General features: G+C 48.2%; 1 protein-coding gene and 1 long non-coding RNA gene across 2 annotated transcripts in view; one reads left to right on the top strand and one right to left on the bottom strand.

Moving 5' to 3' along the window:
- cicb (capicua transcriptional repressor b) overlaps positions 1 to 12,500 on the bottom strand; it is a gene marked incomplete at its 5' end in the record, with an annotated part of 48,167 nt that overhangs the window by 34,032 nt on the left and 1,635 nt on the right. Inside the window, 3 exon segments of the mRNA XM_084444489.1 lie at positions 10,408 to 11,614; positions 11,616 to 11,886; positions 12,204 to 12,500. The exon segment at positions 12,204 to 12,500 is cut by the window's right edge and continues 395 nt beyond it. Coding sequence (XP_084300615.1) covers positions 10,408 to 11,614; positions 11,616 to 11,886; positions 12,204 to 12,500 — 1,775 coding nt within the window.
- On the top strand, positions 7,213 to 8,335 carry LOC311314034. The gene is made up of 3 exons (XR_014630628.1): positions 7,213 to 7,262; positions 7,552 to 7,666; positions 8,147 to 8,335. It is a non-coding gene; the product is annotated as an uncharacterized lncRNA (long non-coding RNA).

Here is a 12,500-nt window from a genome sequence, read left to right as displayed (position 1 = left end):
AGTAATAGAGTAGTAGAGTTATAGGTTAGTAGAGTAATAGAGTAATAGAGTAGTAGAGTAATAGAGTAAGAGTAATAGAGTAGTAGAGTAATAGAGTAGTAGAGTAATAGAGTAGTAAAGTAGTAGAGTAGTAGAGTAATTGAGTAGTAGAGTAGTAGAGTAATAGAGTAATAGAGTAGTAGAGTAATAGAGTAATGGAGTAGTAGAGTAACAGAGTAATAGAGTAGTAGAGTAATATAGTAGAGTAATAGAGTAGTAGAGTAATAGAGTAATAGAGTAGTAGAGTAATAGAGTTCACATTCACATAGCACACTCACTCAGCTAGCACACTCACTCACCTAGCACATTCACTCTCCTAGTGCATTCACTCACCTAGCACACTCACTCAACTAGCACACACACTCACATAGCACACTCACTCACCTAGCACACACACTCACCTAGCATACTCACTCACCTAGCACACTCACTCACTTAGCATACTCACTCACCTAGCACACTCAGTATCTCACCTAGCACACTCACTCACCTAGCACTCACCTAGCACACTCACTCACCTAGCACACTCACTCACAGCACATCCACTCTCTCACCTAGCACACTCACTCACCTAGCATACTCACTCACCTAGCACACTCACCTAGCACACACATTCACCTAGCATACTCACTCACCTAGCACACTCACTCACCTAGCACACACACTCACCTAGCACACTCACTCACCTAGCATACTCACTCACCTAGCACACTCAGTCTCTCACCTAGCACACACACTCACCTAGCACACTCACCTAGCCCACTCACTCACCTAGCACACACACTCACCTAGCACACTCACTCACCTAGCATACTCAACCAGTAATAGAGTAATGGAGTAGTAGACTAATAGAGTAGTAGAGTAATAGAGTAGTAGAGTAATAGAGTAATAGAGTAGTAGAGTAATAGAGTAGTAGAGTAATAGAGTAATATAGTAGTAGAGTAGTAGAGTAATATAGTAGTAGACTAATAGAGTGGTAGAGTAATATAGTAGTAGACTAATAGAGTAGTAGACTAATAGAGTAGTAGAGTAATAGAGTAGTAGAGTAAAAGAGTAGTAGAGTAATAGAGTAAGAGTAATAGAGTAGTAGAGTAATAGAGTAGTAGAGTAATAGAGTAGTAAAGTAGTAGAGTAGTAGAGTAATAGAGTAGTAGAGTAGTAGAGTACTAGAGTAATAGAGTAATAGAGTAGTAGAGTAATAGAGTAATGGAGTAGTAGAGTAACAGAGTAATAGAGTAGTAGAGTAATATAGTAGAGTAATAGAGTAGTAGAGTAATAGAGTAGTAGAGTAATAGAGTTCAGACGAGGTGCAAATGTCCTCACATTCACATAGCACACTCACTCAGCTAGCACACTCACTCACCTAGCACATTCACTCTCCTAGTGCATTCACTCACCTAGTGCATTCACTCACCTAGCACACTCACTCACCTAGCACATTCACTCTCCTAGTGCATTCACTCACCTAGCACACTCACTCAACTAGCACACACACTCACCTAGCACACTCACTCACCTAGCACACACACACTCACCTAGCATACTCACTCACTTAGCACACTCACTCACTTAGCATACTCACTCACCTAGCACACTCAGTATCTCACCTAGCACACTCACTCACCTAGCACACTCACCTAGCACACTCACTCACCTAGCACACTCACTCACAGCACATTCACTCTCACCTAGCACACTCACTCACCTAGCATACTCACTCACCTAGCACACTCACCTAGCACACTCACTCACCTAGCACACACATTCACCTAGCATACTCACTCACCTAGCACACTCACTCACCTAGCACACACACTCACCTAGCACACTCACTCACCTAGCATACTCACTCACCTTGCATACTCAGTCTCTCACCTAGCACACTCACTCACCTAGCACACTCACCTAGCACACTCACTCACCTAGCACACACACTCACCTAGCACACTCACTCACCTAGCACACTCACTCACCTAGCATACTCACCCAGTAATAGAGTAATGGAGTAGTAGACTAATAGAGTAGTAGAGTAATAGAGTAATAGAGTAGTGGAGTAATAGAGTAATTCAGTAATACAGTAATACAGTAGAGTAGTAGAGTAATAGAGTAGTAGTGGAGTAATAGAGTAATGGAGTAGTAGACTAATAGAGTAGTAGAATAATAGAGTAATAGAGTAGTAGAGTAATAGAGTAGTAGACTAATAGAGTAGTAGAGTAGTAGAGTAATAGAGTAGTAGAGAAATAGAGTAGTAGAGTAATAGTGTAGTAGAGTAATAGAGTAGTAGAGTAATAGAGTAGTAGAGTAATAGAGTAGTAGAGTAATGGAGTAGTAGAGTAATAGAGTAATGGAGTAGTAGACTAATAGAGTAGTAGAGTAATAGAGTAGTGGAGTAATAGAGTAATAGAGTAGTGGAGTAATAGAGTAATAGAGTAATAGAGTAGTAGAGTAATAGAGTAGTGGAGTAATAGAGTAATGGAGTAGTAGACTAATAGAGTAGTAGAGTAATAGAGTAATAGAGTAGTAGAGTAATAGAGTAGTAGAGTAATAGAGTAGTAGAGTAATAGAGTAATATAGTAGTAGAGTAGTAGAGTAATAGAGTAATAGAGTAGTAGAGTAATAGAGTAGTAGACTAATAGAGTGGTAGAGTAATAGAGTAATAGAGTAGTAGAGTAATAGAGTAGTAGAGTAATAGAGTAATAGAGTAACAGAGTAATAAAGTAGTAGAGTAATAGAGTAGTGGAGTAATAGAGTAATAGAGTAGTAGACTAATAGAGTAGTAGAGTAATAGAGTAATAGAGTAATAGAGTAGTAGAGTAGTAGAGTAACAGAGTAACAGAGTAATAGAGTAATAGAGTAATAGAGTAATAGAGTAGTAGAGTTATAGAGTAGTAGAGTAATAGAGTAATAGAGTAATAGAGTAGTAGAGTAATAGAGTAGTAGAGTAATAGAGTAATAGAGTAATAGAGTAATAGAGTAGTAGAGTAATAGAGTAGTAGAGTACTAGAGTTCAGACGGGGTGCAAATGTCCTCACATTCACATAGCACACTCACTCAGCTAGCACACTCACTCACCTAGCACATTCACTCTCCTAGTGCATTCACTCACCTAGTGCATTCACTCACCTAGCACACTCACTCACCTAGCACACACACTCACCTAGCACACTCACCTAGCACACTCACTCACCTAGCACACACACTCACCTAGCATACTCACTCACCTAGCACACTCACTCACTTAGCATACTCACTCACCTAGCACACTCAGTCTCTCACCTAGCACACTCACTCACCTAGCACACTCACCTAGCACACTCACTCACCTAGCACACTCACTCACATAGCACATTCACTCTCTCACCTAGCACACTCACTCACCTAGAACACTCACTAACCTAGCACACTCACTCACCTAGCATACTCACTCACCTAGCACACACCTAGCACACTCACTCACCTAGCACACACATTCACCTAGCACACACCTAGCACACTCACTCACCTAGCACACACATTCACCTAGCATACTCACTCACCTAGCACACTCACTCACCTAGCATACTCACTCACCTAGCACACTCAGTCACCTAGCACACTCACCTAGCATACTCACCCAGCACACTCACTCATCTAGCATACTCACTCACCTAGCACACTCACCCACCTAGCACACACACTCATCTAGCACACTCACTCACCTAGCACACTCACTCACCTAGCACACACACTCACCTAGCATACTCACTCACCTAGCACACTCACTCTCTCACCTAGCACACTCACTCACCTAGCACACTCACTCACTCACCTAGCACACTCACTCTCACCTAGCACACTCACCTAGCACACTCACCTAGCACACTCACTCACCTAGCATACTCATGCTACATAACGCTGACAGATCTCAACTCTAAACAGCTGATGATCATGAGGTCATTAATATGAAGAGAATTACTGTATATTAACAAGCCTGCAGACTATTCAATACAGCATTTAACCACATCTCTGGGTTTCTATTGAACCAGGGAATCCTCTTCTTGAGATGTTGTGATTGGAAATATAAGTGAGGAGATTAACTATAATGACGTCTGTTTAAACACCAACATTATGAGAAATGGACCTGATGAAGCACCAGAAATATCTCAAGTGTGTCCAGACAGCACACACCACACACACACCACACACACACACCACACACACACACCACACACACACACACACGCACCACACACACACACCACACACACACACCACACCCACACCCACACACAGACACACACACCACACACACACGCACCACACACACACCACCCACACACCACCCACACACGCACCACACACACACACACCACACACACACACACCACACACACACACCACACACACACACCACACAGACACACACAGCACACACACACCACTACACACACACACACGCACGACACCACACACACGCACCACACACACACGCACCACACACACACGCACACACACACCACACACAGACACACACACACACACACACACCACACACACACACACACCACACACACACACATACACACACACACATGCACCACACACACTCATATTCATCACTCTACACGTGCACAGCTTCATCGAATTCACACGCACACTATGGGGTGTGATTCGTGCCAGCGTAACAAACACTCAGGGGCGAATTCACTAAAGGATTGCGCAGCTTTTCCTGACGCAAAGCCTGTGCAAATAAGTCAAAAATTATGTTTGCTATTCACAAAGCCCTCGCAAAGGGTGAAATACGGTGTTAACTGCGTTGCGTTCTTCATTGCGTTTCTCTGCGCCGGTGTTATTAGCTGATATTTAAATTAGGTAATATGGGAGGAGAATGTTCCCCTTTCTATGCAAATGAACATTATTGCAAAACCCGCCCAATTCACAAAGATCGGCGCAAATTGCCTCACGCAGTTAAAGTGAAATTAATTCCGTTTTCAGAGACGTGGTGGTATTTAAGCGCAAGGGGTGTCATGGCCAGCCTTTCCGCTGATCATGGCAGCAGTGATTGTTGCGAGGCGAATTCGGCATCGCAATGCCAGGCATGTTGTTCGTGAGAGAATATTTAGAAGAAGGTCACTTTTTGATTTAACACTAGAACCACCGTGGTAGCTGTTTGGACACCAGAGCGCGCAGCTCTTCAGCCAACTGGAGGATGAAGTCGGGTCTGGGGAGGCTCAGTTGACTATGCGTCTCTCCACCCGTCCCCAGCGAGTCCAAGCTCCCCCAATGAATAATACTTATAATAGCCTACATAGCACGAAACTGTGCGTATAATAGTCTATACGCGAAACTGCGCATTCCCTATAGCTGTTCATTGAACGGCTGGGGGCCGATATAGGTATAAATAAATAAAAACATAAGCCTACACAATATTTTTTTTATTTGAATGGTCTTGAAAATATTTTGCTTTTGTATCATAGGTGACGGCAGGTATCATCTTCAGCCATGGATGATGACTCCCGTGCGTAATCCTTCCAACGTTGGAGAGGCGGCGTACAACTGGGCTCACACCAGGACGCGCGGTGTGATTGAGCGCACATTTGGAATCCTGAAAAGCCGTTTAGATGCCTAGATCGTACCGGTGGGGCAATGTTATACACTCCCCCAAAAGTATGCCAGATCATCGTGCTGCAACTTGCATAACAGAAAATGACAATTTTTCCTTTGTTCGTCTTTTCAAATCATTCCACCTCCGTTTGCAGTCTTCCGCGTTTACACACACAAATGGCACTGACTGATTGGGAAATTAAACCCCAAATATGATTTTTTGCTGTAGTCGTGATATTTTTTGCGGAAAGCTGTGAGGCATGTTTTTGAACCTCGTCCGTGAGGCCTTCAAGTTCGCTGTCTGAAAATCGTATCTTTCTTTTTCTGTCTGCCATCGTCCAATGATATGCATACGAGTTGTATGCGCTGTATGCGCTGTATTTATAGTCATTTCCTATATCAGCAGCAAATTGCACTCAGCCGCAAACACCGAATGGGCGTGTTTGCGCTGGGATATTATTAGCGCAATGTCTTTAGTGAATAGGTTTTTAAAACGGAGCACATAGCTGGCGCAACTGACGCGCAATGTAATGGTGCAATTAGCGGGCGCAATTTGCTTTAGTGAATTCGCCCCTCAGTGCTTTCGTCGCCTGCATTGCGTGTATAAAGGTACTTTGGCGAGCTGATTAATAGGCGTGCATATACGCACGCGTTACGAGTCGCTCGCATTCTCAGAGGGTGCCGTGTAAAAAGTATGGAACGCCAAATGGGTCATAATTCGCCTTGATTTTTCGCCGTCACCAGCCGGTTTTCGTTGAAAAACGGCGTATTGGACGGCGCAAATCCTCGCAATGCGCCGTTTAATAAGCGCCTGGCGCCGCCAGGCGTCGGTTATGGTTAAATACGCCTGTCGCCGTCAGGCGTTTATTAAACGCCGCCAGGCGTTTCATAAGCAAATTTTTGAAAGGTACCGCCCACTGGTCTCTACGGTGACTCAGGTAGTACAATTGTCCGAATGAGGGTCCACTTCAGAACACGGTAAGTGCACTAGGCTACTTTTAATAACATATTACAGTGTTATCTAGCTATTATATTACACCAGCTTTGAACTATTTTACTCATTAAGTACCGAAAGCATTTAATAAAAAAAAGATAAAATAATTAATAGAAAATAGATTCAATAAAAGCATTTAGCAAAGACAGCTTTGATTGCCAGCTAGCTAGCTACAGATTTAGAACACTAGTCAGCTAATGATGGCTACAGACAGTAGGCCTATAGCTAATACAATGTTTGCCTAAACTTAACCTACCGGCAGATTGCCATTAGGTAGCAATAGTCTACATTTAACAATTACAAACATATTAAAGTTAAGTTACAGTTGGTGCTTCTGTGTCTCTTGGTAGTTTGCAATTAATCATCACCACCTCATTATTTGCAGAGACTTCAGAAAGCAAAACATACAATGCAATATATTGTATCAGTCTAAAAATACGCTGTGATGCCTATTATGAGGGAAAGGGAGGAAGTTAGAGCGTTGAAGGGGGTTGTTTATCAGATGTTGTGGTATTTTGTTTATTGGTTGTTTTTTATTGGGTGTTGCAGCTGGCAGTTGAAGGCCTATGGCCAGAGAAAACCCTCCACCTACATTGGGGTCTTTGACATCAACCGCTGGTACCACGCCCAGATGCCTGGCTCTCAGGTATTTGAAACGGACGGACCAGTTCTATCTCCTGTATATAACTGCTCTGCTACTCTACAGGGCTAGTAGTGAAGGCCAGCGTTGTTTGACTGATTAATAGACTTTATTGGAGAATAAAAAACATGTACAGCCAGTGCATAATAGCAGTACACAAATTAAAGTAAACTGTCAAGGATGTCTGAAGACAGTCTCAGATTTATCCTTAGATTTATCCATTGTGGTGTGTGTGTGTGTGTGTGTGTGTGTGTGTGTTTCTTGTGTGTGTGTGTGTGTTTCTTGTATGTTCCAGAGCGGGAGATTTATTCCAGAGCGGGTGAGTCCCTGGACGGCGTGGTGGAGATGATGGCCCCCTGACTGCACCCTGAGCAGAGGACTGGCCTACACCTGCCCTGCACACCTGAACAGTTATACTGCCCCACCACATACAACTTTGTGCACACTCTCACACACACATGTGCACATATATGCCCCTCCACACACATAAATGGTCCAAAACCCTGCTGCAAGGCTACTGACTAGGTCCAGAACGTCCTGTCACATTAATCTAATCCTGGACTCCTTACACTGGCTCCCCATCAGTTTTAGGACCCAGTTTAAGGTACTTGTCATCACTTTTAGAGCTCTGCATGGTCAAACACTATAAACCCATCTTTTTCAACAAAAAAAATGTAACGACTGCAGTGCTGTTGCATAAAAGCAATAACACATTTGAGGGCTTCTGACCGCAGCACTGCCGTGCCAATAACCACACACTCCCTCTCGTGTGTTATTTCTTACGTAAACTATTGACGGTGAGGCTGCACACAAACCACCGACACACCGCCAACCAGTCACTGTCACTAAAATGAGCTTTGTATGTGTTGTGTGTGTGTGTATGCCTCTAGATCAGGCAGGGTGTAGTGACCCTGCGCTGTGTCCTGGAGTGGGCCTGGGACAAGGTGGTCCACATCAAGGAAGAGCTATATTTTATGTTATGTTTTATGCTATATTTTAGAAAAATTATTCACTCTGTTTTTTTATAATATGTTACTTAGTACTTTGTGTACTAGCAGTAATTCCATAAATACAGCTGTTGATCTGAGACTGATTTCTTGTAACATCTTAATGGTTTAATTTACTACGATGTGATAGAGTCAAGAGATCTGGTGGGTGCTAATGGCCAGATTGGACCAGAGACATCGCCAGCCTGGAGGAAAGAGATAACCTTATCCAGTCCGCCACCAAGTTCTACCTGGAGGGAGATTGCAGGAGGACCTTTTCTGATTAAATCCCCCAAAATTGTTCAAATCTTTGACACTGCTTTATTAAGATTAATTGATAAAATAAACCTCACCTCAACTTGAACACACAAACCTTGTTAGTAGTATTTTTTCAAGCATTACATAGCTCAGTTCATCATAACTTGTGGTCAGGTACATTACACATAACCTACGCCTCAGCTTTAACATGTTTACACACTAATAGAGCCCTGCCCAGGAGGAGGAAGGCTGGAAGGTAAAAGAAGAGTAGAAAAGGCAAACTGTGTTGTGCCAAAGAGAGGAGATTGTAAGATGCCACTCTCCATGTACTCTCTCCACAATTCATACGAGGTGTGGATAGGCAGTCTCAGTGTTATAATACAGGTGTTGGCCTCTGGGAAGATGCGCTTTAGCTCCGCCCCCTGAACATGCAGGAACTCCAGGTGTGTTTCCACTGGGAAGCACAGACGCGGTACTGCTGAAGCCCCCGATGCGAAGACTAACACTGTAACAGTGTTAGAGGATATGATTCCTTTTCTGAAATCACAGACAAAAGTATGCTTACTAAAGACAATATAGAGGACCATTACTTGAAATGCCCATGGAGAGTATTGCTCACAAAAGGAGCTGTAAAAGTACTGCTGACATTTAAGAACATGCTATAGATCAGTAATGGAATGACCTTGCTGTTTTTATTATATTACATTACAATCATCTAGCAGATGTTTTTATCCAAAACGACTTATAATTGCATTTAACATAGGTAATCAGTGTACTTCTACTCGATCAAATCGATGGTAAAAAGTGTTAGAGGATATTGGCCGATAGATGCTACCCCTGAAGTCTTAATAGACAGCCAATAAACATATCTTGAGTCTAGAGTAAAATATATGCTCCCCATATTCTTACAGTAGCCTAGCCTAATGGTGAAATACAATTAGCCTACTTTGTAGTGGGAACATTATTTGATATAGGCCTATTGGTCGATCGAAATAGGTCCCCAAAATCTTACATAAATGGTTATTAAAATGTCCCCCATACGGTAATTAAAAAAACATGAATAATGCCATAACTATTCTGTCATAATATGTCATAATACTATCTAGCCACTACTATCAGTTGACCAACGTACCTAGATTTATGTATGCAAATTCATAAACAGTGATTTTGTCAGCTTGGATATTGTCCGAAAGTAGAAGACGTGTGCAGTCGTTTAATGTTCTTTTGCAGTGAAGCAGAAAGTTATTTCGTGCCATCTTTCTTGGTCAATACGTGTACAGTAGCATATCGTCACATGACACTCACGACCATAATGGCCTGATTGGAACAGAGACATCACAAGCCTGGAGGAAAGAGATAAATTGTACTACCTGAGTCACCGTAGAGACCAGTGGGCGGTACCTTTCAAAAATTTGCTTATGAGACGCCTGGCGGCGTTTAATAAACGCCTGACGGCGACAGGCGTATTTAACCATAACCGGCGCCTGGCGGCGCCAGGCGCTTATTAAACGGCGCATTGCGAGGATTTGCGCCGTCCAATACGCCGTTTTTCAACGAAAACACGCCTGGTGACGGCGAAAAATCAAGGCGAATTATGACCCATTTGGCGTTCCATACGTTACAGCTATGAGACGTCTGTCTCTCCATTGTTTGTCAATGGAAATTATACACGTGCGTTTAGACGTTTGATGTCATCGCGTCTTCTTAAGTAGGCGCAAGTCAAGCGTTTCAGTATGGTGTGCTGGCACTAATCACACCCCATAATCACACCCCATACTCACACACACACACACACACACACACACACACACACACACACACACACACACACACACACACACACACACACACACACACACACACCATACACACACACACTCAAGCACGGGGGCGTGTGTGTGTCTCACCTGTGCCAGGGCGTCCCATGATGATGTCCTTGCAGGGGGCGGGATGTGGGGGGTTCTGGGGCAGGAGGAGGGGCAGCAGCGCGGTGGGGGAGGGGTGGCAGGGCACTGGCTGCTGGACCCCCTCCCTGCTGGGGGCAGAGCCAGCCATGGCCGCGCCCACGGCGATCGACAGTGTCTGAGCGGGGTTACCGAGGGCGACTGCATTGAGGGAGGGGGGGGCCGAGGTCACCAGCACCAGGGTGGGGGCGGGGCCTCGGAGGAGGACGGTCCCGTTGGTCACGGTGGCGCCGGCGTTGATGGGGACGGGCGCCTGGAGGCTGGGGCCGAGGCCGGGGTCTTTGGAGGCTGTCGGACGCTCCGCGAACTTGGCCAGCGGGACCTCGGGGTTCCTTACGATCACCGGGGAGTCACGCAAAGCATGCTGGGACACAGGGGCAACGCGTCGAGGGCCGGCGTCCGGGGGGAGGGGGGAGGAGGAAGGCGGGGCGGGGGACGCCAGCAGAGGCGGGGGCGAGGCGGACGACGGCGGCCGGCTGGAGGGCGTGGCCAGCCCCCGGGGGCGGGGGAAGGTGGGCGTGTGCACGTGAGAGTGCACGGGGGTCTGGGGGGAGAGGACGCGGAAGGAGGAGGGGCCCATGTCGGCGTTCTCCAGCTCGTGGGAGAGGGAGGGGGGCGGCGGGGGGGGCGGGGCCTCGGGCTTGCGCTTGCTGGGGCTCATGGGGACGGTGAAGGTCAGGCTCGTGTGGAGGGACGACTGGACGCCCGAGGGGTGTCTCTCCCTGTCCCCCGCCCCCCCCAGCTTCCCGCCCGTCCCGCTGGGCTGCCGGGGGCGGCGGTGGGGGGGCGCGGGCGCGGCGGTGATGGGGGAGAAGCTGGCGGGGCGGAAGCCGAAGAGCGGGGAGGGGGAGGGGGAGGGCGCGGGGGAGAAGGGCGACTGGTTGGACACGGGGGAGAAGGAGGGGGTGCCGGAGCGCGAGCTGCCCAGCGACACCAGCATGGTCGCCGCCTCGCACTCGTCCAGGTCGAAGCGCGAGGAGAAATCCTGGGGGAGGAGCGAGGGCAGGAGGAGTCGTGGCCTGGAGTCCCCGCCCCGGCTGCTGGCCTCGCTGCTGCTGTCCCTCGACGTGTCGTCCCAGTCGAACTCGCTGCTTGCCCTCCCCCGCAGGTCCGAGGGCGTGACGGTGCCCGAGCTGCTCCCCCCCCCCCCCTCCTCCTACTCCTCCTCCGGCCTCCATCTCCTTGGAGCGCATGGACAGGTGTCGGGAGCAGTAGCCGCGGCGCTGGGACTCCTTCATGCAGGCTTCCCGGGAGCACAGCCGGCGCCACTGCTTCCCGTTGAACTTCTTGCGGATGCCGCTGGGCGTGGCCACCACGTCGCCCTTCTTGTACTTCTGCTGCGACAGCGAGAGCGGCGTGCGCGAGCGCGAGGACGCCGCCGGGGACGAGGAGGAGGAGGAGGAGGGGGGGGGGGGGCGCGGCCTTTGGGCGCAGGGGGGCGGCGTTGGTCTCGGCGGGGGAGAGGGGAGGCGGCTGGGGGGCGGCGGCGGCGGGGGGGGGGCTGTGTCCGAGCGGGGGCATGCGGCGGGCCCCGGACCAGGGCGAGATGGGGGGGAGCGGAGGGGTAGTCGGGGGGCTTGGAGAGGATGAGGCGATGCTGACCGGACGCTCTGGGGGCAGCGCTGAGCTGGGACACCTCCATGTCCTCCTCCTGATGTCTCTCTCTCTCCCTCCCTCCCTCTCTCTCTCTTTCTACGCTCCTACCTCCCTCTCCCTCTCTCTCCACCCCCCGGCCGAGCGAGGCGGCCATGTCGTCGGCGGCGACCGCGGAGGAGTGGGGTGGCGGCGCGTTTCCATAGTGACGCCCCCCCGCCCCCCCGTGCCCCCGCCGTGCCCCACCCCCCCCCAGCGCCATGCCGATGCTCAGCTGACACACCTCCCTCTCCACCTCCATCTCCTCCCTCCTCTCCTGCTCCTCCCTCTCCCTCTCTCTCTCCCTCTCGCCCTCTGACCGGGGCAGCTCCCAGGGAGGGGTCAGGAGGCGCAGGCTCTGTCTGGACACCCACACGGCCGGCGCCCCCCTCCTCTCCTCCTCC

The sequence above is a fragment of the Borostomias antarcticus genome (assembly GCF_949987555.1).
Source record: "Borostomias antarcticus genome assembly, chromosome: 10".
Classification (NCBI taxonomy): Eukaryota; Metazoa; Chordata; class Actinopteri; order Stomiiformes; family Stomiidae; genus Borostomias; species Borostomias antarcticus.
This window is presented reverse-complemented; position numbering and strand designations above follow the sequence as displayed.